At 44.8% G+C, this 27,787-nt stretch overlaps 1 protein-coding gene across 11 annotated transcripts in view; it reads left to right on the top strand.

The window, feature by feature from the left end:
- The window catches only part of CCDC148 (coiled-coil domain containing 148), a 211,083-nt gene that overhangs the window by 29,155 nt on the left and 154,141 nt on the right, over positions 1–27,787 (top strand). For 7 of the 11 annotated variants that reach the window (XM_073545672.1, XM_073545678.1, XM_073545668.1 and 4 more), the window contains 2 exons: positions 3,570–3,626; positions 15,141–15,262. In XM_073545672.1, coding sequence (XP_073401773.1) covers positions 3,572–3,626; positions 15,141–15,262 — 177 coding nt within the window. In that variant the 5' untranslated portion in view covers positions 3,570–3,571. Of the gene's footprint in view, positions 1–3,569; positions 3,627–5,787; positions 5,857–15,139; positions 15,263–27,787 lie in introns of those variants that run through there. The other 4 variants (XM_073545675.1, XM_073545676.1, XM_073545677.1 and 1 more) reach the window with 4 other exon arrangements.

Here is a 27,787-nt window from a genome sequence, read left to right as displayed (position 1 = left end):
AATTTGGATAATAACATTAGCCATGGGGTTCAGTAGCAGTAACACTGCTCATTACTGGCGCCTGCTTATACTTGTGGTGGCACCAGGAGCTCAGGTTGTGATGATTTGTGGACCATAAATACCTAAAATTAATCTAACAGGTCAGAGGTCTTCACAACAGCTGGAGGGCGCAGGCCGTATATACGCTGTATCGGATTGTATCCAGAGAAACTGCACCATCTGCACTGAGTCTGATACTTGTAACTAAACTTTCATTGTGAAACAAACCCTAAGGCCTCATACCCATCGGCGATTAAAAAAACGGTCCGATTTCTGGACTGGAAAAAAGAGTGGAGTGTTATGCCAGTGTCATGCGTTTTTTTTTTCCCCATCCGTTTTCTGTCCGTTTCTTTTTCCCCAGCCACTCCTTTTCTAGAGTCATTTACAGGACTATTTACAGTGTTCTATACTACAGAATGGTGATGTATCCGTTAAAAACAGATCAAAAACGGATGGAAAACGGCTGGTCCGTTTTTTTAATCGCACCCATTGACTTGTATTGCTGAAAATCGTGGCAAATCGCAGCATGCTGCGATTTTTTTTTCTCAGACCGATTTTGGCTGAGAAAAAAAAAAAAAATAATCGCAAGTGAGATGTCACCCATTGACTAACGGGTCAGATTGCAATCCGATTAAAAATCGGATTGCAATCGTCCGATTTCATCGCCAGTGAGTATGAGGCCTTAGAGTGCAGCGGCACATGGTGGCTGATCGTGCAGCCGAAGAATCAGCCCATCTATGGCCCAAGTATCATACAAAATCGTGCACGGTGGGCAGAGTTTCGACCATATACATAGAAAATAAAGACACGTTGATGCATAGAAGGTTTGCTGCAGATTTTTCCACCTCTTAAGGATTAATCCGCACAGATTTTGCAAAAACCGCAGATAAACCGCAGGTCAAAAGACCTGCGGATTATCTGCGGTTTTGACTGCGGTTTGGTCCTGCGGATTCACCATCTCCACAATGGTGGAGATAGGAACCCGCTGCGGATTCCGCAGAAAGATTTGACATGTCACTTCTTTCTGCGGTTTCAAAACCGCAGCAAATCCGCGCGGATTTTTCCGCAGCGTTTACACAGCATTTTTTTCTACCATTCATTTGAATGGTACTGTACACCGCAGCTAAAACTGCTGCGGGTCCGCAGCGGCCAAAAACGCTGCGGAAACGCAGCGGAATCCGCAGCATGTGCACATACTCTTAGGCTGGTTTCACACTAGCATTTTTTAGCGCTGTGCTTCGTGCGCGTCCATGTGCATGCTCCCCTATGTTTAACATGGGGGCGCATGGTTTGGCGTGTGCACGCGTTCGTATGCGTTTTCATGCGCATGTGTTTTTTGTAGTGTGCGCCTAGGCGCGCCGGACGCAACCTGTTGCATTTTTGGTCCGACCAACTTGTCTAAAAAAAAAACAAAAACGCATGTGCACGCTTGCGCATGGAATGCACACGAAAAAAAAAAAAAAAAATCACATGACATGCGTTTTAAGAGTTAATATGGCTAGAAACTGGTTAAAACGTATGCGCCTAAAAAAAGCAAATGCATGATGCATTTTTTGCATGCGATTCTATTGCGCACGAAGCGCAGCGCTAAAAAACGCTAGTGTGAAACTAGCCTTACCTGCAATAAAATGCACATTTGTTACATTTGGATTTCGCTGGGGGATTTTATTGCAGACTTGTCACAGATTTCACATATTGCAGATTCTGCTGCAGAATATTCTGCAACTGTCCTGTTCATCTAAAACCACATTCGGATGAATGGAACAGATTTTTCAGGCACAGAAATTTCTGCAACAAAATCTGCAGGAATTTGCCCACAGGCGGAAGCTCTGCCTTTTTCGTTTGGGTAATTTGGGACGTGTAACTTTAGAAACAAATTGAACATGATTTCATGAAAAACTACGCACCAGTATGGAACTGTGTAGTTTTTGGTGCCCTTTTATCCCTTAGGCCGGGGTCACACTTGCGAGAAACTTGCATGAGTCTCGCGTCTCAATACCCGGCACTCGGGACCGGAGTGTGCAGCTCCATGTATTTCTATGCAGCTGAGCCCTCCGGTTCCGAGTGCCGGCGGCAGTGCGGGGTATTGAGACGCGAGACTCGTGCGAGTTTCTCGCAAGTGTGACCCCGGCCTTAGACCTTAATTGGAAGCCTGAAAAAAAGAACATGTACAATCGAAATAGCTTTTTTTTTGCACTGAAAATAAAAATCATTAAAAAGAAATCTGCACCAAAAATGCGTTAACCCTCCGTCAGGAACAATATTCGCACTAACTCGTAATGGAACAATGTGCCTGTCAAGCACAGGCTAGAAAAATGCCTAGAATATCTAATTTTCTCAATTTCAGTGATCTAAAAGTGATCAGAGACCTTCATAGGGATGTAGTAAAAGAGACTACACATTATCAGGTGCAAAACAAACCCATTTACTCAACATAAAAGTAATAACTTTGATATACACAAATTTCAAAACTCCTGAGAAGCACACTTTCATTTGTAAGAAAATCTGCCTTATTTATATGAAATATCCACAAACCTTTCTCTATCCATTCATAAAACAAGCTAAATAAACAATAGTAATGACTAAAAACATTACATACCAACCTTATAAAGTGTGATGTGTTCGGGACCAATGAGCCTGAGAAGCCAGCACAGCTATATCTTCCTTCCTGAAGCTCTGCAGACCAACTGTGGTATCAGGTTTCACACAGCAGCTAGAGCCAGGAGACTATCTAGAGGGAGGGGGTTTCCTGAAAATCTGGTGAGAAGGGAGAAATGAAAGTAGAAGAGCTGCGCCTGTCAGATCCATTGTTCCTGATGGAGGGTTAACAAGAAAAAGTGTGTATAAAAAAAAATATATATATATATATATATATATAATAAGCAGAGCAGATTGCAGAAAAGCGCAGCAGTGTTTCCGCGTGTGGTAGCATGGTCTTAGCGTGAATTCCCACAATGCAGATATTTTCCACGATAGATAATTGTTCTTGTAATTTGAATACTGTTGTTTCAAATGAATGTAAAAATTCCAGAACTTTCTGCAACATGTGAACATACCCCTTCATTCTAAAGGGTGATATTTGTGAAAAATTTCCCACAAGAGGGCCGATTCATCAAACTTGTAGGCCAGAAAATTGTTGTAAAGTTCTTTTCAAATTTTCGTCAAATTCTGTAAAAGTGCCAGCGTTTCTGATGCTAAAATATGATCAATGCATAGAGACAAATCAGCGACAAAAATCAACTTGTAACTTATGCAGATTTTCCAGCAAATAAATCAAATTTATGAGCGTTGTGAATATGAGAGTAACATCGACCTCACGTTACGTCACAATTAACTTCACATTTTTAAAGTCCAGTGAATATAATCTATTGATGAGACCTAGAAGTGATGTACATGTGATGTATGATGTGGTTGTATCATGTGGATTATGTAACGAGATCCTTTCCTTGTGGAGGAGCGACGTCTCCTAGTAAGTTATCACTCCCCAGATTTGCTCTTTATTAATTTCTGCTCTCCATTCACTTCCACAGACATGACTGGAAGAGACGTGCGATCATTTGTAACCACGAACAGGAGCAGAGACAATGGTATAGTAACGTCTATGTTTTCCTGGCCCTAATATTGACCTGAGTATCCTGTCTTATGCTGATATGAAGGACTTTGATACAGTGGCATGTAAAAGTTTTGGCACCCCAGCTCAAATTTACTGTTACTGTGAACAGTTAAGCAAGTTTAAGATTAAATGATCCATAAAAGACCTAAAGTTAAAGATGACCCATTTCCTATGTATTATAGGAAAAAAATTAGACTTTACATTTGAAAAATTACAAAAAGGAAAATGGCCCGATGTAAAAGTTTGCGCACCCTTGAAGATTTGTCTGCTCAGATAACTTTTCCCAGGGTTTTAGGCTGTGTGCACACGCTGCGGATCCGCAGCAGTTTTGGCCCTTCGGATCCGCAGCAGTTTCTGCTGCGGTGTACAGTAACATAATATCCTATGGATATCAAAAACCGCAGTGCAGACGGTGCAGATTTTTCCACGCGGACTTGCTGGGGTTTGTAAACCGCAGAAAGAATTGACATGTCAATTCTTTCTGCGGATTCCGCTGCGGTTTACCATCTCCTCCATTGTAGAGATGATAAACCGCAGGGCAAAACCGCAGGCTAATCCGCAGGTAAAACTGCAGGTCTTTTGACCTGCGGATTTTACAAAATCCGCGCTGGCCAAATCCGCAGAGCATTCCGCAGCGTGTGCACGTACCCTAAGAACTTAATTAGGGTTATGGCTTGTTCTCTATCCTAGTTAGGAAAGGCCAGGTGATGCAAATTTCCCAGCATTATAAAAACCCAGCTTCCTGTAACCTTGTGCCAAAAAACAGCAGCCATGGGTTCTTCTAAGCAGCTGCTTAGCACTCTGAAAATAAAAATGATGGAGGCCCACAAAGCAGGAGAAAGTTATAAGAAGATGCCAAAGCGTTTTTAAGTTGCCCTTTCCTCAGTTCGAAATTTAATTAAGAAATGGCAGTTATCAGGAACAGTGGAGGTCAAGATAAGGTCTGGAAGACCAAGCAAAATTTCAGTTAATGTTGCTCGTAGGATTGCTAGAGAGGCAAATCAGAACCCCTGCGTGACTGCAAAAGACCTTCAGAAAGATTTAGCAGATGTTCTGGAATTGTGGTACATTGTTCTGCTGTTCAGAGACACCTGCACAAATATGGCCTTCATGGAGGAGTCATCAGAAGAATACCTCTCTCGCATCCTCACCATAAAATTTAGCGTCAAAAGTATGCAAAATAACATTATACAAGCCTGATGTATTTTGGAAACAATATACAAAATAAGGCTGCACTCTATTATGCTAAAGCATGTCAATGTAGAATATATGAAATTTGAATAGCAATACAGCTATGGAGTATTAAGACAAAAAATATGAAACGCTTAGCATATAACTTGGCCAAATTATATCTGACCATCAACCAACGTAAAGGTGGCCTCAAAGTCTGATGGGTACCTACACTGAATAAAAATGCTTTTGACAAATATATGCATTTCAAATATTAGGAAATCAGCATAATAATTCAATAGCAGACACCAATAAATTGACAATAAGGACAATCGCAATCTACCAAGAGAACACACTGAGCAAAGCTCCAAAAAAAGCGACTATAAGTCCAAAGTAAAATAAATAATTTTTATTGTTAAGACAAATCCAGATACAAGTGGGGGGAAGTGGACAATAACGTGCGGAAACCGCACACCGCATGGATAACAAAGGGTTGCTGTACAATCAGAACCTATACAATATTAAAAAAAATACATGCATAAATTTACTAAATTATCACAAAATGCATATAGTGCATGGCAATGTATAGCAAATAAAGTGCACCGCCAAAAGAGAGATCTTATTCAAGCTCCATCCATCAAATAAACAAATACACAGGTCCTTGTTAGATAACAGGTGATAATTCACCATAGTTCGACGGATCTATGACGCCTAGAAAGCAAGGTAGCAAAGAAAAGCAAGAATTACCTAATGAAATGACGAGCAGAGGTTCCAGCAGTCAGCAATCCACCCCGGGTACCTACACTGTGTGAATACCTCTCTAAGGCTGATGTCTGAATTCCTGGGTGAATGTGGACACCTCTATCAGCAATGTCTGCTTTTATGGGTAAGTAGGGACCTGCTGTAATTAAAATCACCACCTGATGAAGGGCGGAGTACTCGGTCAGTAAGCTAATATACAAAAGATATTGCTGACAGAGGTGTCTACATTCACCCAGGAATTCAGACATCAGCCTTAGAGAGGTATTCCCACTGTAGGTACTCATCAGACTTTGAGGCCACCTTTACGTTGGTTGATGGGCAGATATAATTTGGCCAAGTTATATGCTAAGCGTCTCATATTTTTTCTTAATACTCCATAGCTGTATTGCTATTCAAATTTCATATATTCTACATTGTCATGCTTTAGCATGATAGAGTGCAGCCTTATTTTATATATTGTATATGGAGGTAGCTCCTCCTGGTATGCACCTATTCACACTAGTCTGGATGTGCCAGTCAGGTTTTTTGTCTTTTGTATTTTGGAAACAAGTCCTGTGGACCAGTGAGGTTAAACTAGAACTCTTTGGCCACAATGATCAAAGGTCTGTGTGGAGATAAAAAAAGGCACAGAATTTCAGGGAAAGAACATCTCACCAACAGTAAAGCATGAGGTGGATCAGTCTTGCTTTGTTGTGTTGCAGCCAATGGCACGGGGAACATTTCACAGGTAAAAGGAAGAATGGATTCAATGAAATTTCAACAAATTCTTGATGCAAACATGACACCATGTGTAAAAAAGATGAAGTTGAAAAGAGGATGGCTTCTACAAATGGATAATGATACGACGCACGTCAAAATCCACAATAGACGACCTCAAAAGCCACAAGCTGGAGGTTTCACAATGGCCCTCACAGTCCCCCTGATCTGTACATCATTGAAAATCTGTGGCTAAACCTCAAACTAGAAGAGGAAGCAAGACGACCCGGGAATCTCACAGAACTGGAAGAATTCTCCAAGGAAGAATGGATGAAAATCCATCAAGCAAGAATTGAAAGGCTGCAAAACTGGCTACAAAAGCGTTTACAAGCTGTGATACTTATACAAGGGGATGTTACTGGGGACTAACCTTGCAGGGTGATCTAACTTTAGGCCTTTTAGAGATCATTTAATCTTCAACTCGCTTAACTGTTCACAATTAAAGTAATTTTTACCAGGGGGGCCCAAACTTTTACATGCCACTGTACTGACATCTCCTTAGGATAAGGCGACATTCACACATCTGTTTTTCAATCCATTTTTGGCAGATCAGACTTGGATCAAAAATTAGAATACATGTATTTTACATCAGTTTTTTTTCTGATCCATTGCTAAGTGTCAATGTGGGAAAAAAAAGTTCAGATAGTTGCCGCCAAAATGGATGGAAAAAAAAAAATACATTTGTCACCAATTTATATTGTTTCTGTCTATGGTAAAACATACATTTGTTTAGTACCAGACTGCCACTAGAATAGAATTGGTGTGGTTAAACCTCCCCCTTTAAACTCCATGGCTTTCATATCTCTCTTTGGTTTGCCCTCTAGTGACAGATTTGTGTTGGAGAAATGCCATATTTTTAAAATGGTACTCCAAGTGCTGTGATATTTTTTTTTGACAGGCCATCAATATCAGCTGGTTAGAGAGGTCGAGGTCTCTCTGCATCACAAATCCCATTGAAGTGAATCAGACTAAGCTGCAATACCAGGCACAGCCACTTGGACTCATACGGCGCTGTGACTGTCAAATAATGATGTCTGACCCTCAGCAATCTGATACTGACGGCCTGTCCTTGGGTACGGCACTTGCACATCCTCTTCTTTCCCTCGTGTCTGCTTCCAGATCTGTAACTTTACGTTTCTGGATCCCAATGCAAAATCTATCATCCCTTCCCGTCTACCATGTGCCATTCATAACGTATCGTGGTGTATAAGGCTATGTGCACACGTAGTTTTTTTGGTGTGCGGATTTTGGAGAGAAAACCGCAGGTAAATCCACAGGACAAAAGTGGTTTTGCCCTGCGGTTTTACACCTCATAATGGATGAGGTGTAAAACTGCAGCGTTTCTGCACCAAACAATTGACCAGCTGCGGATTGTAAACCGCAGCAAAACCGCATGGAAAAATCCGCAGCATGTGCACAGCGTTTTTTAATTTCCATAGGAAATAAAGTACTGTACAACGCAGCAGAATCTGCTGCGGACCCGTAGCTGCAGAACCGCAGCAGAATCCGCACCGTGTGCAGATACCCTTATGTGATAGAGGGGATTTTCAGCCTCCCTTAGGCTGCTTTCACACATCCGGTGTCAGGGGTCCGGCGGCGTGCGGTAAAAAGCCGGGCCGCCGGATCCAGCCTGCAGCGGTGACACCGGATGTACATGCGGCACCTGATGCGGCTTGGAGGACATTAAAGGAGTCGCAGCATCGGGGGACGAGAGAGCAGCCAGAGAGACAGCGGGGGACGAGAGAGCAGCCAGAGAGACAGCGGGGGACGAGACAGCCAGCCAAAGAAAGGTATGGAGAGAGAGAGAGGGAGAGAGAGAGAAGGGGAGGGGGAGAGAGAGAAGGGGAGAGAGAGAGATGCGCGCCGGGCACTTGTGGGGTTAAAACTCACAGTGCCCGGGCATGCGCTGTTGAAAAAGCCGGTCCGGCGCTGCAAAAAAAGTTGCAGCCAACGGTTCTTGCAGACGCCGGACGGTGCATGTCTGCCGTATCCGGCAAAACCCAGAGGCGCCGCATGTCCATCCGGCACAATGTGGTGATCATTACATTCTATGTGAAAAAAACGGATCTAATTCCGGATCCGGTTTTCACAATTTTTGCCGCATCGTGCCGGATTTAAAAAACCGGATGTGTGAAAGCAGCCTTAGACAGCAGAGTCCAGATGTAACTAGTAATGTTCCCTCCCTGCATTGTCATGCATACTTTTTCTCTAGCGCTGGACTGAATTCTGTCGCCCACTAAATACACATTAAGACTAGATAAGCATATATAGGGGACTATATATAAACAAAAAAAAAAAAGTATCCAGAAAAGTCTGCAATTTCAGGTCTTCGGTGTACCCTTGACGTGGCCTAAAGCTGCATGCAGCGTTCTGCATCACACGCCCCTCCCTGTATCTTGATTGGCAGCTCTCTCTTGCCCGGGGCAATTCTCCTGCCTGCGCGCATACTGACGGCTCAGGAGCTGACGCGTGGCCACACAGACATCTCTGCTGCACCTGCTCGCTGCATGTATACATCTGGGAGAGCAGCAGGCGTAGCAGATAGCTCGGTGTGGCCACGTGCCTACTCCTGATGAGCGTGCGAGCAAAGGAGGATTCTGCACAGGTAGTGCTCGCTCTAGGCAAGCAATCATTGTCGGCTAAGATCCTGGCAGGTAGAATGGTGCTGTGAGCGCTGAGCCAAGCCAAGCGTGCACCGAGCGCCCTAAGGGTAGGCTCACACATGTACATCTGCAGACATATCACATCTGCCTGAAAATACGTATGTAAACGAGTCGTACACATATCTTCGAATTGTGACATATACATTCCATTTACATCTATATGCGTATAAAAAAAAAAAAAGTATCACATTCTTTATTCACTTCTCATACTGCTATATGTTCCCGTACGTCTCAGAAGGAAAAATATCTACATCCCTTTCAGAAGTCTTTGGTCCAAAAAAAAACGTGGTCAGCTATGGTTTTTATTTTAATTTTTTTTCTCTGTACTTCCAAAGAAACGCAATACAATAATATAATAATAATAATACGATGCAAAGACTTGTTCACACAGCTGTATTTTAGGTGCGAGTGCTGTCCGTGAAGGAACAAACCGCACTAGAACCAATGTTATTCAATGGGTCAGACGATTTATTTTATTTATTTTTTACTGACCGAATGATACACTAGATTTTTCTGTAAACTGGATGAAACTTTCCCATTCAAGTCTATTGGTGAGCAAAAAAAACTCGGATTTTTTTTATGTACTCCTGAGAGCCTACCCTAAAGCTAGTCAAAAGAACTTTTTTTTTTTTTTTTTTGCTTATTCTAGTCTGTGGTCCACTACCATATACATTGAAATACACTAAATACACTTTTTGCTATTCAGGTGTATACGTCCAGCAAAATGCACCGAATTCATGTGGACCTAATTTGTACGATATATTGATTAAGCGGCATTTTCTGGGCACTGAAGGCAATCGGCCCCATTGACTTTAACATGAAGAGTTCTATCCGTAAAAAAACACAAAATACTGGCATCTGAACGAGCCCCACGTTCCCTATATGATCTCTGATCGTGTACTTGGTGTTTGGGGGTTTGTGTGACAGATTCCCTTTAGTGATGCTTATCAGAATGAGCAGCCAGCATTTGTTGTAGAAGATGTGGACATCAGTACGTTTCACCCGCTGGCTTTACCAAGCTGTGCTAATCAGACAAACCTGTTTAGTCTGCTGCTTAGCAAACCGCAATCAGAAAATTATTAAGTAGTCTGAGAGTCCATTTATTGCAGGAAACATAACTAAAATTGCACTTTTGTTTAATACCTTAGGGCAGGAGGGAGTAATTTCCCCAAGGGGCCACATGAGAGGCTGTGACTGTTGCGGGAGGCCAAAGCAATAGGCTGAAATGAATTCTGCTCAATATTAATATTAACATATTCATTATATGTTTTTATTTCATATTGATATTCGTTGTATCACTTAATATTGAGCAGAATTAAGTATGCTGACTCGCTGCTGCTAATACATGTTACGTTTTTTGTAAGGTATTCTTATCGTCAACACCAAATAATTTACTACTTTTTATAAATCATATTCTGCTGTTATTCAGCATCCGTACCTCAACAGCAGCCTCCACACAGTACGCACAGTATGATGACCCAAACCCTCCAACGGTTAACACATCACCCACATATGATATGACAGTCCTCACAGCCCTCTCTACATGGTATGACAGTCCTCACAGCCCTCTCTACATGGTATGACAGTCCTCACAGCCCTCTCTACATGGTATGACGGTCCTCACAGCCCTCTCTACATGGTATGACGGTCCTCACAGCCCTCTCTACATGGTATGACGGTCCTCACAGCCCTCTCTACATGGTATGACGGTCCTCACAGCCCTCTCTACATGGTATGACGGTCCTCACAGCCCTCTCTACATGGTATGACGGTCCTCACAGCCCTCTCTACATGGTATGACGGTCCTCACAGCCCTCTCTACATGGTATGACGGTCCTCACAGCCCTCTCTACATGGTATGACGGTCCTCACAGCCCTCTCTACATGGTATGACGGTCCTCACAGCCCTCTCTACATGGTATGACGGTCCTCACAGCCCTCTCTACATGGTATGACGGTCCTCACAGCCCTCTATACATGGTATGAAGGTCCTCACAGCCCTCTATACATGATATGACGGTCCTCACAGCCCTCTATACATTGTATGACAGTCCTCACAGCCCTCTCTACATGGTATGACGGTCCTCACAGCCCTCTCTACATGGTATGACGGTCCTCACAGCCCTCTCTACATGGTATGACGGTCCTCACAGCCCTCTCTACATGGTATGACGGTCCTCACAGCCCTCTCTACATGGTATGACGGTCCTCACAGCCCTCTCTACATGGTATGACGGTCCTCACAGCCCTCTCTACATGGTATGACGGTCCTCACAGCCCTCTCTACATGGTATGACGGTCCTCACAGCCCTCTATACATGGTATGATGGTCCTCACAGCCCTCTCTCTATACATGGTATGACGGTCCTCACAGCCCTCTCTACATGGTATGATGGTCCTCACAGCCCTCTCTACATGGTATGATGGTCCTCACAGCCCTCTCTACATGGTATGACGGTCCTCACAGCCCTCTCTACATGGTATGACGGTCCTCACAGCCCTCTATACATGGTATGACGGTCCTCACAACCCTCTATACATGGTATGACGGTCCTCACAGCCCTCTATACATGGTATGACGGTCCTCACAGCCCTCTATACATGGTATGACGGTCCTCACAGCCCTCTATACATGGTATGACGGTCCTCACAGCCCTCTATACATGGTATGACGGTCCTCACAGCCCTATCTACATGGTATGACGGTCCTCACAGCCCTCTATACATGGTATGACAGTCCTCACAGCCCTCTCTCTATACATGGTATGACGGTCCTCACAGCCCTCTATACATGGTATGACAGTCCTCACAGCCCTCTATACATGGTATGACAGTCCTCACAGCCCTCTCTACATGGTATGACAGTCCTCACAGCCCTCTCTACATGGTATGACAGCCCTCTCTACATGGTATGACAGTCCTCACAGCCCTCTCTCTATACATGGTATGACGGTCCTCACAGCCCTCTCTACATGGTATGACAGCCCTCTCTACATGGTATGACAGTCCTCACAGCCCTCTCTCTATACATGGTATGACGGTCCTCACAGCCCTCTCTACATGGTATGACAGCCCTCTATACATGGTATGACAGTCCTCACAGCCCTCTCTACATGGTATGACAGCCCTCTCTACATGGTATGACGGTCCTCACAGCCCTCTATACATGGTATGATGGTCCTCACAGCCCTCTATACATGGTATGACAGTTCTCACAACCCCCCACACATGGTATGATGGTCCTCACAGCCCCCCACACATGGTGTGATGGTCCTCACAGCCCCCCACACATGGTGTGATGGTCCTCACAGCCCCCTACATGTTATGATGGTCCTCACATTCCACTCTTATGGTCCTCACAGCCCCGTATACACAGTATGATCCCCCACAGCCCCTCACATATGGTATGATGATTCTCCCATGGTCCCTCTACACAGCATGATTCCCCCACACAGTATGATGGCCATCACAGCCCCGAAATGGTATGATGATCCCACACAATCACTCCACCATTGACCATTTGTTCCGATCTGAGGCGCCTCACAGCAGATGTGACCTAGTGACATCATTGCATCTTCTTTTTGAGTCTCCCAACTGCCAGTGAGATCTGGACTCTGGCTGGGGAGGTTTCCGCATGGGGTGACCCATGAGCCACTGTCTTCAGTCCTTCAGCACTTTGCCCAGGTCTGCTTTAGGGTATGTTCACATGTGACGTTTTACAGTACCAGCAAAGTGAATGAGAATTCTGGAATCTCGGGCAGCTTGTTTATCTTGAGGATTTTAAGCTTCAGAGCGGTTTTCCTAACCTGTATCATGTCCATTTTTCAGCATTTCTGCAGCATTTTTCACTCATTTTAATTAAATGGGGGGAAAAAAACCACAAGTATTTTACAAATTTTTTGCTGCAGAAAAAAAAAGATGCTGCAAAACTACCAAGTGTGAACATAGCCTGACATTTTGAAGAGCGCTCATGTAGAGGACAGTAAAGGCTGTTGCTTTTTCTGCACTTGTTGATTTTTGGCATTGCGAGCCTGAATGCTATCGATCCGTTTGCTGCAGCTTATTGAGGGGCCATCTCTGGGGCTCCTACCAAGATTGAAATTTTGCAACAAGTCTATAAAAATCACATCACTTTTTTTTTCTTTCCGTCTTTCTTTGAACACAATCCGCCTTCCCCGGCTCACTTTCTTCAAATGGAGGCTTGAAAGACTTTTGCTCCTTGCCGGCGAGGTTCAGGTTGAAGCCGTCTAATGATCTCGGCCATCTTGTAACCCCGGTTGTGTAAACTTCTTTACTCTACAAGCAAATCATTAGGTCTTACAGTCAATATGTGCAGAGAATAGCTCCGGGCCCAGATCTACACCGCAGTGAAACACCTGTAAAGGGACACGCAAGCTTAAAATAATACAGTAGAAAAAAAGGAGTACATGACATCACTGTGTAATATTACATCATAACTAGAGTCGAGCGAATATGTTTGGAATCAGTCACCGAATCTGAATTTGCCATATTCGTGCCATATTAGTACCCTATTCGTGCCGAATTTTATGTTTGACGATCGATTCCGAACATATTCGGTCTTTTCTACTCCTATTGACTCCAATGGCGTTCGGCTGCGTAAGGCAAATAGTGCAAAAACAATATTTGCCGACGATCGTAATTGGAACCGAATTTTGAAAAATTCGCTCAACTCTAATTATAACTACACATCGCTAGCCTTGTGAATCACCTCCTACCTGCCGGCATCACTGGCGCCTCTTCTGATTAGGCCTGTTTCACATTTCCATTTTTGACCATCAGTCAAAATCCGCCATTTTTGCAAAAAAAAACGGATCCGCCATTTTTTTGGCGGATTCGTTTTTTCCCCATTGATTTGCATTACCGGCGGATCTTGACGGATGGCCATTCGTTGGATCCGTTTTTTTGCGGATCCGTCAATTTTTTTGCATCCGCCGAGATGCCTGGACGGACAATGTAATGTTTTTTTATGCTGCAGGATCCGCATTTTTATAGTGCACATGCCCGGAGGAATGAAGTCAGGCGGAAATGTAACCCTGAAATGATTTCTGGTGGACAGAAAAAATTCTCTCTCTCTCTCTCTCTCTCTCTTGCTCTCTTTCTCTCACTTTTTTCCCGTGCAGCGGTTCCTTTAAAATTCTTCATTCGGCGAATCCGTCAAAAAAAACGCTCCGGTGGCATCCGTTCACATCAGTTAACAACGGATCCGCTTTCCGCCATTTTGGCGGATTTTAACTGACACAAAAAAACTGATGTGTGAAACAGGCCTTAGTTGCGGCACAGTAGTCAGAAGATGCCGGTAGGTAGAAGGCCGCCACTCTGGCCTGGCATCCGCGGATGCTGTGTGGTTCACTATGATAGCTATGGATACCCCATCTCAGGGCTATCTCTTTCACAGCTTTTTAAACATGGACCCCAAATCTTTTTCAGAACGTTTCCCGAAATATTTAAAGGGCTTTTCCAGGGTAGTTTTAATTTTTTAATTAATAGGGTTGTAGAGGTTGAAAATACTAAACTCCGCTATACTCTCTTTCCTCCATCACAGCGCTGCCTCTCCTACGTTGATTCATTTTTTGGTGGCGGCTGCAGCAATGACATCATGATTAGCGCTCATGTAACGACTGCTGCCAATCACTGGGTTTAGGGCCTCGGGCCTTCTACATCTGCATCAAAAGGGATTGACTGCAGCGGCCAATGTGATCTAATATTGCAGTATTCATTTTGGGCGATCCTACATTTCAGCATTTGTTTATCATTATCAGTTCATAGGGCCCACTCCCAGGAAGAGGTGAAATGAAGAAGGGGGTTTTGTATGCACCCCAAGCCATGTATTTCACAGTCTATGGCACTGACAAAAGCAGGCAAGCCGAGAGCTTGCGGTTTCCCAATCTAGTGATTGGGGGAACCTATTGATTAGACCCCCACAGGGTGTATACGTGACCCCTGCTTCATTCAGAGTGATGCAGCGAGAGGTAATGGGGGACTATCAGGCCATCGGTGGGTTCCCAGCTGTTGGACTCCCACCTTTCCACTAGATCAGTGATAGCAGCTTCAGGCTGGAATACCCCTGAAATCCCATTTTAATGTAAATCCTATTTTTTCTCTCCTCTTTGGAACAGGAGATTTAGTGGTTCGCATGAAGAATGGATTTGGCAGTACAAAATACAAACCTGTTGACTATCAACAACTGCTTGCATTAACTGAAGGCAAGAAATTGGCGTCCTCCAGCATCCAATTAAAGGTACGAGCGTCTCCTCACTTTTCTTGCGCATTTAGCGTTCTGTCATTTTCACAGGTCATCTGTTAGTTATTGCCCATCGGGACTTCCCTGCTCTGGATGGAGTCCGGTAAGAGATCTCACAGTGATTGACAGCTACTGTATGTCACACACCCACACTGGAAAGACTGTCAGTCAGTAGCGCCACCTACAGGATCACAAGTCTACATTAAAATCCACAGATCAGAAGTGTCAAAGGGTTATTCCTATAATTAAATCGGTTGTTAAATAGTAAATTGATTTTTTTTTAAATTTAGATATAGATTTAGCTATATATTGATTAAAAATAATAAACTGAAGCATACTCGCCTTCCATAAGCACGCGGATACAGTGCAGGCTGCTCTAGATGTCTCTGCCCCGTCCGGAAGTCGGTCGCAGCAGTTGACCAGAAGATCGCATCATCCGAGAAGCATCCAATGGTGCGCTGTTCTAATCACCTGACCTGTAATCGGCTGCAGCGGTGTTGGGATTTGCAAACAAGGCGTACACCTCTTGCGGAGCTGGAGGTCACCTCTGGAGTGGTCTTCCTTCAACTTGCGTGAGGTGATAGAAAATTAGTGTGCCTCTGTTTTTTTTAAATATTGTTAATCAATCCATGGCTTAACAAAATAATTTTTTGCCAGACAACACCCACACGTTATCACCCTTTCAGGTATAAGGCTATGTGCACACGCTGCGGTTTTTGCTGCGGATCCGCTGCTGTTTTGGCCGCTGCGGATCCGCAGCAGCTCTGCAGACAGTGTAGAGTACAATGTAAGTCTATGTGATTTACATTCTGCTGTGCACATGCTGCGGATTTTCAACTGCAGAAAAGCTGCGGTTTTGAATCTGCAGAAAGAATTGACATGTCAATTCTTTCTGTGGATTCCGCTGCGGTTTGCCACCTATTCCATTGTCCAGGTGGCAAACCGCAGGCCAATTCCCAGGTAAAACCGCAGGTCATTTTACCTGCGGTTTTACCTGCGGATCCGCAGATACAAATCCGCGGGTGAATCCGCAGCGTGTGCACATAGCCTAAGGGGTAATGTTTCTCCTTGTGGAGATTGACATTCCTGAAATGCCAGGGTAAGGAGACTTATATGCCATGCAGTGCTCCTCTGGAAAATAAAATATTTAATATTTAATTTCCCAAAGAAGCATTACATGGCCTATAAGTCTCCTTATCCTAGCATGTCGGGCATATCACTTTCCACAAGGAGAAATATTACCCCTTAGACTCCAGTTAGAGGTTTCTTACACAGCCAAATCAGATCTCATGCTTTGCACTGAAGAGGGTCAACACCCCCGAAAACACGTGTCTGCAAATTGAGGTTCTGGTTTGGCTTTTATCTTAAGTCATGTGGTAATGCTAGTTAAGTGGTCTAAATTGACTTATAGGCCATGCAATGCTCTTCTGGGAAATTAAATATTTAATATTCAATTTCCCATAGAAGCATTACATGGCCTATAAGTCTCCTTACCCTAACATGTCAGGCATGTCACTTTTCCACAAGAAGAAATATTACCCCTTAGGCCTCTTTCACACTTCGGTCCTTTAGAATCAGTCACAATCCATCAAAGTGTTGAAAAAACGGATCCCGTGCAAACTGGAAAAAACTGATGCACCGGATCCGTCGAAGCAGCAGTTGCAGAAATTTTAAAGGAACAGAATTCTGGAGGGAGGGGGAGGGAGAGAGAGAGAATTTTTATGTGCCAGGAAAGCTGTGGGGGTTAAATTAAATGAAGACAAATTGTTCCGGGCATGCTTAGTTTGAAAAAAACAGAATCCAGCGACGGATTCCGTTTTTTGATGGACAGCGACGGATCCTGCGCCCATAGGCTTCCATTATAGCCAATGACAAACGGCGCTGGATCCGTCGCTGTCCGACTTTTCTACATACACAAAACGTTACTTTGTCCATTGTCTCCGGCCGACGGACAAAGAATTTATGACGGATCCGTCAAATGACGGATGAAACGGATGGCCATCCGTCGCTAATACAAGTCTTTGAGAAAAAAAAAATGGATCTAGCGGGCAAATTTGCTGGATTTATTTTTTTCACAAAAACGACGGATTGTGACTGAAACAAAAAGACTAAAGTGTGAAAGAGGCCTTAGACTACAGTCAGAGGTTTCTAATACAGCCAAATCATATATCATTCTTTGCACTGAAGAGGGGCAACACCCCGAAACGTGTCTGCAACCTGAAGATTCTGGTTTGGCTTTTGCACTGAGAAGCAAGCACCGTCCTGTAAGTAAAGCGAGCACTTGGTCGCATCAGCAGCACTTCGATCTGTAGTGTACTGCGGGTGTGATCACAAGCTCAATTTGCTTACGGTGGGTGCAACAATGAATCGAACATGTGGTCACATCCACAGCGCCCTACCTACTAGGATATGATTATGTGTGAAGTACTAGGACAATCAATATACTTGCAGATACCACAGGTTTTAGTGTCTATTGATGATATAATCCGAAGAAATCCAGGACCACCAGGTGTTCTCATCACGTTGTCCTTCATCGCAGGTCATCCCTTACCAGTAATACCAGTCACATCATCCAGAGCTCATGTCCACGTGTCAATGTCACACGCAGTCCTGCGAGGGTTTGGCCCTGGGCTCCCTGCACAGTTTTATCATTCCATCCATTTTAGCACAGCTCATTGCTCTCACCTCCTGCTTTGCAGAAATAGGAATATTTACCCATTACTTCATCTGATCCTCAGGCAATGATTATACCATATGCTCATAACACGGGCAGCTACAGAGGCCGAGCTGCAATGTAAATCCAATCATTAGAAGGAGTAGGTCACGCCATCAGTACACGGCAGGTTTATTTCTGCCAAAATGGACATAGATAATAAGGGTCCATATTGTTCTCATTTGCCTCAGCCCCTGCACTCTGTACACCTCAGCACTTCATAATTTAACTTTTCATACATTATATAATGGAAGTGGAGGTGAATATACAAGCAATTAACCATACACTGCACCTTCTCATAAAATGTTACCAGCACCCCAAAAATTAGGTTTCCCCCACTCCAAACATAAATGCATTTCTTCATCTGAATGTAGTGACAATTTTCTTCTAATGCCTTATATCAGTGACTATATCTAAAATATTTAAGGATCAAAGACCCGTGCAGAGTAACTACTTCAGGCACGTATTAGCAACTTGCAACAGTCCAGCTGTTGTAAACTACAACTCCCAGTATGCTACAACAGCCTCTTGACTGTCTATGACTGTTGGGGCCTGCTGAATGATAGCGGTAGTATGCAGAGGGGAGCACGGTGAGTCTCCTGCACTTTGTGGATCTAATTACCACTGTGATCCCTCGGTTAGCATTTTTTAGAACCTTTGTAAGATGCTAAAGTGTTGTAGCAAAGCCAGATAGGACAGAGTTAAATCCTAGCACTCCAGGTCTTAATTAGATGCACCTGACTAGCTTTGGCTCAGAACCAGGACCTGTGTTCACTAGGGGTGTCAGTCTGGTGGATGGAGCAGAGTTGAGTGTGTAGACTCTGGTAAGTGACCAGCCAAAATGTGAACTGTAGCTGGAAGAGAGACATACTAGGTTCTCTCTCGGAATGGAGACTGCATGGGTCAGCGAGGAAAGCTGAGCAGTCTGTGTGTTGGAGCTGTAACTAGACCTGTATAAGCTGCAGCCTCTTCAGTGTGATGTGTGACCAGAGTTGAACACTTTTGCTTGGCGTTGGAAGCTGCTGGAGCTCAAGATGTAGGGGATACCGAGACTGGTGAGATCAAGCCTCTTCTGTGTCTATATGTGCCTGCTAAATGAACTATTTGCTTTTGATACTTTTGTGCCCAGAAGAGACTGTTTTTAGTTTTGAATCCCTTGAAGTTTTATGAAAGCAATAAAACTGCACCTGTTTTGACCAAACCGCATTGCCTGTGTGAACGCTGCCTAATGCCTACCTGAGAGCTTGAATCCCTACAGCATGAAAACGGTTTTCCTCCTTAAGGGAGGTATAGTTGGAAGTATGGTTAGGCTCAAATCAGGGGTTGTCAAATACATCCCGTAGCATCTATTCCCTGAACCTCTCGTATAAACAGTAATTTGTTTAATTGCCCTTTGAGCCTTCTTCCCCAAACATGGCTTTCTTATTTATTATATGTACACCCCTTTGCCTTCCACGCCATTATCTTTACCCATATGGGGTTCTTAGTTTAGGACTGGCCGGCCAACCTTATATGTATTATTATTATAGCGCCATTTATTCCATGGCGCTTTACATGTGAGGAGGGGCATACATAATAAAAACAAGTACAGTAATCTTAAAGGGAATCTGTCACCCCTTTTTTGAGATATCATATAATGATATCATTCAATTGTGTGTCACATAAGGATTCTCTTAGTACTTTTGCTTCCCCTGACCCCGCACCTTTCATGCATAAATACCTTTTTTATATCGGTTCAGATGTATGTAAACTGCCGCAGTCCGGTCCGCTGGGCGGGGCTTATTTACCTGCTCCCCCCCCCTCCCTGTCTTGCTCTACGCATTTCTTCTTCTGTAGAGCATGACAGGGAGGGGGGAGCAGGTGAATAAGCCCCGCCCATTGGACCGTACCGCGGCAGTTTACATACATCTGAACCGATATAAAAAAGGTATTTTATGCATGAAAGGTGCGGGGTCAAGGGGAAGCAAAAGTACTAAGAGAATCCTTATGTGACACACAATTGAATGATATCATTATATGATATCTCAAAAAAGGGGTGACAGATTCCCTTTAAACAATACAAGTCACGACTGGTCCAGGATGAGAGAGGACCCTGCCCACGAGGGCTCACAATCTAGAGATGGGTGAGGATACAGTAGACGAGGGTAGAGCTGGTCGTGCAGCGGTTTGGTCGATCGGTGGTTACTGCAGGTTGTAGGCATCTGTAGTAATGTCTAATCCATGTGCTTAGACATCGTAAAAACGGATGACACTAACGCATTTCGGATATATATTCCTTATTCGTATAATCTATTTCCGAAATGCATGAGATGTTATCCTTTTTCACAATATCTAAGCTCAAGGATTAAGCAATAAATAGTACTTTCAAGGAGGACGGAGTGGAGACTTTTCTTCTATTTACGATATGTTTGTAATCTTGATCTTGCTGCCAAACACCCAGAATGAGATTGTTACAGCTGTGCTGCTTGTTGATTGCTGTAATGTCTGCCACATCCAGCAGCCTCTTATTTAAATGTGTGCCTGCCATATAATAAATGTCTTATCCAGTTGTTGGGCTGATTTTTTCCTGGGTTTAGAAAGGCACGTGCATTTTTTTTTAGTTGAAAAAAAGTTTAAGCAAACTGTAAAGATAGAAGGTGTCTGTTCCAAGGGCCCGATTCATCATTTGCAAGTTGTTGAAATCACTTTTTATTTTATTTTTTAAATTTATAGTATTAGTTTATGGGGTTTTTATTTGCATCAAATACTTTAAAATGGCACACACAGTTCGTCAATTCATTGCAATATGAGAAATACTCTTTATATTTGTCTTGAACCGATTTTTGCAATTTTTCAACACCAAAATTCTCAAATCCATTCTCAAATCCATTTAAAAGTCTGACAGACTCCTCTCCATTACTAGTCCCTGGGCTTGATGTCAGCGGACATTATAGAGCTGATATCACCCAAAAAAAATTACCCAGGTTGCCAGCGTACCAGGTCATTCGGAACGGGCCATTTCTGGGGTGGCTGAGGTCTTGTTATTAGTCTTGGAAGGGTCCTTCCCAGGATATTAATAACAGCCTGCAGCTGTCTGTTTAGCCTTTGCTGGTTATTAAAAATAGGACAAACCTATGTCATTTTTTGGGGGATTACCCCTTTTAATAACCAGTACAGGCTAAGCAGACAGCTGTGAGCTGGTATTAATAGGCTGGGAAGATGTATGGATATTGTCCCCTTCCCATGCTATTAAGACGAGCTCACAGTTATCTGCTTTCCCTTAGCTGGTTAATAAAAATAATGGGGACCCCACACCATTTTTTTTTTTTCATTCATTTATTTATTAGCTAAATACAAGTGCAGAAAACTACACACACAAAGCACTGATTATATATCTCACCGACATCTTTCTATCTATATATCCTATCTATTCCGATGATTCACACTGTGTAATTACTGTACTTGGCTGATGAAATGCCGGGTTTCCTATGAGATGTGTGCGTAAAAATCGGACTTCATACACGTAGTTTGTGAGCTGTGCAGTTTATTTATTTTTTTCTCGTACTCATTGACTTGCATTGGTGCAAACTTTTTATTTTTTTCCCCCCCCTCCACACCCCAATTAGACGTAAGGAAAAAGGTGCAGATGAACACTGCACTCACTCACTTTATAAACAGATGTGAGCGAACCCTAATGTTAAGGTCCGCGAGCCCCCAGTGGGACATTTACTGCAAGTGACGTTGTATTTAATTTGAGTGGTAGAGTGCCAGGCATGCCAATGTCTAGTTAGGGTCCCGTTACACATAGCGACGCACCAGCGATCCCGACAACAATATGACCTGGTCAGGATCGCTGGTGCGCTGTCAAACAGGCAGACTCACCAGAGATCAGGACCAGTGAGGATGCGGGTAACTAAGCGTGCTCGCGCTGGGAGTTTATACTTTGTACCAAATCGGTACCAAAATCCCCCAACGAATCTGCACACAACACTTGCAGACTTAGGCGGGCATTTTTCGCAGATTTCTTTCTTCCTCTATAGACGCACCCTCAGGGATTGTTACTGTCGGCCGGCGTACCACGCAATCACCGTGCACGCACCGCATCTGGGCAGTCTGGAACATTGGGATCTCACAGTGATCATCTGATGATTCCATTCCTTGCCGTCCATGCGAGCTTGTCTTATTTTGACTACTTGGATATATAGGCGTAGTTCAGCACCCACTGTGTAGTGGGCAAATCTGACGGTCAGCGAAGTGACTGACAGCTGCATTTCTTGGACTCCTATGAAACTGCAGTGAATACATTGTGTGAAAACTGTCACTTTTTTTTTTACTTATTCCTCTGTACAGAAAAGTGTAAGTTACTATGCTACTCACTGCAGGAAATAATGGCCCTAATGGATACTAAAAAATAATGCAATAATACATGGCATAAAACACAAATGCATCATAGCGACCAGCACATAAATAAAAAGCCCTGCACCCGCTGAGAAAGGAAGCCGCATATGTGAAAGGCCGTGTAAACGGTTTCTACATATTTAATGATCTCTGATTTGTGAGGACCTTGCACACTTTCATTTTATTTCTTTTTATCATATTAGAATATTGCAAATCTTAATATCCGGCGAGGATTATAATGGAGCAGGTATCAACGTGCCCTCATATAAAATCGGTCATTATTATACATCAGACAAAAAGTATTAGATTTTCCATCAGCTTTCTGCAGGCCCCCAAAACAATGTTGTATATGTCTTTGTAAAGGTTGTACCACTAACAAGCTACAATTTAATCAATAGATCTTGGAATAATGAGTTCCACAATTGAATGTGTTAAAAAAAAATGTTACTGTGCTGAGATAATCTTATAACTGTGCCCCTGCTATGTACTATGTAATGGCTGTGTCCGCCCATGCAGAGCTGCTCCAGTTTATGGTCTGCTCATACCACAGCTCCTGGCCAGGGGGGAAATATAAGTCACTTAAGTGAGTATAAAGCGGAAACTGCAGGGGCTCACAGCTGCGGCTCTCTAAGGGAACACCTTTTTCTGCCTGAGGCAACACATTTCTGCTCCTGTTTTATCACAGGAATGAGTGTCTGCCGCATCTCCAGCCCTCTGAGCTTTTCATAAATCAAGTCAGTGACATTGGAGCTCCAGTGGCTGCTAAGCATACGTCACTGACTTGATTTATGATGATCTCACAGGACTGGTGACGTGACAGAAATACTCACTCCTGTGATAAAATAGGCAGGTAATTTATGACTTATGCTTCCTTCCCTGGCCAGGAGCTGTGGTATGTGCCAACCATGAACTGGAGCAGCTCTGCATGGTTGGACACGGCCATTATATAGTACATTGCAGGGGCACATTTATAAGATTCTCAGCACAGAAACTTTTTTTTTTTTACATCACCATACTGGGCATGGTTAGTCTGGGCAATAGTTGTGAGTGGTCGAGTGTTTGTACAGTCACTTGGGAGATTAGCAGCCAATGAAAAATATCTTTTATTTTCCATCTCAGCCTGTGTACAGCTCAGGCTCAGGCGTGTACATACTAATTGTGAAACCTGTGTTGTCACAGAGGGACCCATTTTCGCAAGTGGCTTCTGTTAGAGGCACAATGAGGGCCTGGGTACTGTTTTTGCACAGGGGCTCCCTTCTGTCTTTGTCCATCCCCGGTACAGGTGAAGGACAGACTTTCTTAAAGCTGCAGCATTTGGCTTTGTAGTCTTCATTGTATCCATAGAAAAGAGAGTCTATTCTGTTTTCCTAGACTGTTGTTTCACATGCTTTAGCACTGGAGAAAATTGCAGGGAAAGCCTTAACAAAGAAGATTTTTTTTTTTTTTTTCTGGTACAGAGTGTAGATGGATAATTGGATACTGGACCTTTTAAAAATACACAGTGTTCGAGAAAAAACAATCTTTTATTATCATATATCGATGAGGTCACGCTGTCCCCGTTCTGTCTTATTTTATTTCTCTTCAATGGAATTGAAGATTCCAGAATAAGCAAATGACTCAGCATTAAGTGACTGAAGAGACAAGAGAATTACATCTTGAGTTAATGTTGTAACCTTGCGGTATAATTGGGTATCACGGTAATTAACAATGTCTTTCACTTCAGGATAGCAGCCAGTTATAGTAAACATGATTTCCGGAGGGTTTTCTGTCCATTGCCGTCTCGTCAACAATTATCCTTCATATCCTCAGCAAAAGTCAAACTTGTCTGAACTCCCAACTATTTTCTTATGTTGGGATGTGTAATATATTGCTTACTTTCTATTTATTTGTCTTCTATATCATTCATTTTTATCATACGTTGTTGGCTTCTCTCCCAACACTCGAGCAAAATGAGATGGCCATAGACCTGAGATGGGCATAGACCTGAGATGACCATAAAGCTGAGATGGCCATGGATCTGAGATGACCATAGACCTGATGTGGCCATAGACCTGAGATGACCATAAAGCTGAGATAAACATAGCGCTGAGATGGCCATTCACACCGGGATGGGGGAAAGTCGATGGTTGAAAACCGTTGACCTCATGAACGATATGGCCATGCACATTTTTGTGCATGCCTACTTTTTCCCAAATGATGATTATGTATTCAGTTTGCAAATTTTTCTCCACTAACCAACCTTTTGGTTGAAGTTTTGATTAACTTTAGGCTAATATGTTTTACACAGATCCCCAGGTCCTCTATGGCTTGACCACACTCCCTACCTATACAGAGCGGTCTTACCTCTTTGTAAAGTGCTCCGGAGATCCTGGGCAGGGTCTATAATGTCATAAGGGCTTGCTACTAGAGCTGAGCTTTGGGATCAAACATTGCCTTGCGATCAAGGCACAAACTTTTCTTGCATCCCTTCCGTTTGCGCTATTTTGATACTATCCCATGGCTTAAGCTTTATTCTTGACCTTATCCTTGCCTAGTCCTTCTAGATAATCTGTTAGGTATATGTGGTACTGACTCACCTGGTAAGGTAGATCTTTGTAACTCTCGATATGGAAGAACTGTTGGAGTGCAGCATGGACAGATGACGTAGGTGGAGCAGGGCTGTCCAGTTGGAACTACGTAGGCTGTAGACCATTGATAGCAACTGGAATAGTAGAGGCAGGGCAGAGTGTATCAGGAGGCTCTCTGAAGCAATGAAGTCATGTTCAGTGGCGGAGTAGAGTTGGCCACGTAAGAAGACTCGTAGGAGAATCTAGTATATCATAAGGCATGCTGTAGCAGGGAGAGGAGAGGAAGGAGCTTTTAAGTGAAGAAAGACTATTTCTCTGTTACAGGGAATCTGTCAGTAGGATAAGCCATCTACAGTATATGGGCATACAGGTCATAAGATGTTTGTTACACCGCTCCGCCATACTCACCCGGCCTCCGCTCCCACGCCGCAGTCGCCCTCCGCTCCCAGGCCGCAGCCTCTCTCCACCCGACGGCCGCGGCGGTCACCTGAGACATGCCCGCGACCGATGCCTCCCCTGCATGCTATGCGCAGGCGCCATAGGCCGCGGCCGCGCCTCCTTCCTGCTTCTTATGCTCCGGCTGTGCCCTGACCCGGAAGCACCTTTGGACCAATGGCTGACCAGACGGGGCCATATCAGGCCGCTTCCCCCTGAGGGAGGCGCCTGATCGTTGTGTTTCCTGACACTCTGGCCTCGCTCCATCGTGCACACTCTGCTCCTGCAGTTCCTGTCTCGGCTGCTCCTCATAGCAGCTTCTCAGTCCTGCCACCCGTGTTCCTGGTTACCTACTCCAGTCCTGCCTTCAGTGTTCCTGTCGTCCTACTCCAGTCCTGCCTTGTGTTCCTGCCATCCTACTCCAGTCTCAGTCTTACTCCGGTCCATCCTGAGCCGCCCCTCTCGGTACCGGCTACCGTGGTACTCGAACCCCTGGGCCTGCTCCTAACGGTCCCTGTATAGGGGTCGGTTCCACCTGGCAGCTCGCCCGGGGTCCCTCGGTGCCACGGTCCAGAGGGTCCACTCTCGGAGCTCCCGCTCCTGACCACCCACGCTAACAGTACGATCAGGCCATGGACTCCGCCGGTACTACGGCTGCTACCCAGAAAGAGTTGCTATTCCTACGGGAGAATCAGGGGCGCATTATGTCAATCATGAAGTCGATGGACACCCGTTTGTCGGCCTTACAGGTGGCCGATCCTGGAAATGCCACTCAGCTGGCCAGTCTCCAACAGGAGCTGGGTCAGCAGCAAGATACTCAAACCCACATTTTGTCCTACATGGCCTCCTTTGATAGTCGCTTGTCGGCCCTCCAGGCTGCCGCTGCAGTGCCGACTCCTCCCCCTGCGTCTGCTGCTCCTCCGACGCCCCGCCTCGCCAAGCCGCCTCGTTTCACCGGGGATCCCAAGCTCTGTAGGGGGTTCTTAAATCAGTGTAGTCTCCACTTTGAATGGCTGCCGCAGCAATATCCCTCGGACCGGGCCAAAGTGGCCTTCATCATGTCCCATCTGGAGGGAGAGGCCCTTTCTTGGGTAAACCCGCTCTGGGAACGTAACGACCCGGTCGTTTCGAGTCTCCCGGTTTTCCTGGATACTTTTCGTAAGGTTTTCGATGAGCCGGGCCGGTTAGCCTCTCTCACTGAGTCACTCTTTAACTTACACCAGGGCTCTCTCACGGTCGGACAGTACGCTATTCGCTTTCGCACTATTTCCTCTGAGCTCGGCTGGAATAACGCAGCTTTGGTGGGGGCATTCTGGCGCGGTCTTTCTAGTAAAATAAAGGATGAACTCGCTGGTCGAGATACCCCGTCCACCTTAGAGGACCTTATCTCGCTGGCTACCCGCATTGACCTGCGCTTCCTGGAGCGCGCTCGGGAGTCAGTGAGAGACAGGCGCTCCTCCAGGTCAGTTTCTCCTTTCACTCAGTCGGCCAGCTCACGTTCAGTCGGATCTTCTTCCCTCTCTTCGGGTGAGCCCATGCAGATAGATCATCTCAGGTTGGCCGAGTTACGTCAGAGAGAGAGACGGGCACAAGGTCTGTGCCTCTATTGCGGTCATTCGTCACACTATATCCGCACCTGTCCTAAGAGACAGGGAAACGACTCCACCTAGGTCAGGTAAGAGAGGCCTTCCTAGGTGATGATGATGATTCCTCTCAACCCCTTACGATTTCTGTGCTTTTGGTTTCAGGAGGGAGGCGTGGTTCCGAGGTGGCCTACGTGGATTCGGGCTCAGCGGGTAACTTCATTCGGCCGGAAGAGGTAGACAAATACCAAATTCCTGTAGTCACTCTATCTAACCCAATTCAGATTGCCACCGTGGATGGCAAACCGCTACAGGTGACCGTCACCTTGGTCACTGAAGAGGTGGAATTGCAAATCGGAGCCTTACATCGAGAGAAGATAGCCTTTTACGTTTTACCTAAGCTCTCTCACGCCATTCTACTCGGTCTTCCATGGTTAAGAACTCATCAGCCTGTTCTCGACTGGTCTTCTGGGGAGATACTCCGCTGGGGGCACCCGTGCCAAGCTCGCTGTCTGACTTCTGTCCGCCTGGCGGCCGCTCCACGGTCACCTCCAGACCTTCCGGGTCTTCCTCCAGCTTACAGCTCCTACGCCGATGTTTTTGATAAGAAGGAAGCGGAGGTCCTCCCTCCACACCGGCCGTTTGACTGCCCAATTGAACTTGTTTCTGGTTCAACCCCCCCAAGGGGCAGAATCTACCCTCTGTCTCCCGCGGAGACCACCGCCATGTCCGAGTACGTCCGAGAGAACCTCGCCAAAGGCTTTATACGGAAATCCTCTTCGCCCGCGGGAGCCGGGTTCTTCTTCGTCAAAAAGAAGGACGGGACTCTACGGCCATGCATTGACTA

Source organism: Dendrobates tinctorius, unplaced genomic scaffold, assembly GCF_039654945.1.
Source record: "Dendrobates tinctorius isolate UK_male_01 unplaced genomic scaffold, ASM3965494v1 ptg000143l, whole genome shotgun sequence".
NCBI classification, from domain to species: domain Eukaryota; kingdom Metazoa; phylum Chordata; class Amphibia; order Anura; family Dendrobatidae; genus Dendrobates; species Dendrobates tinctorius.
Note: the sequence above shows the minus strand (reverse complement) of the source record. Positions and strands in the feature narration are given on the sequence as shown.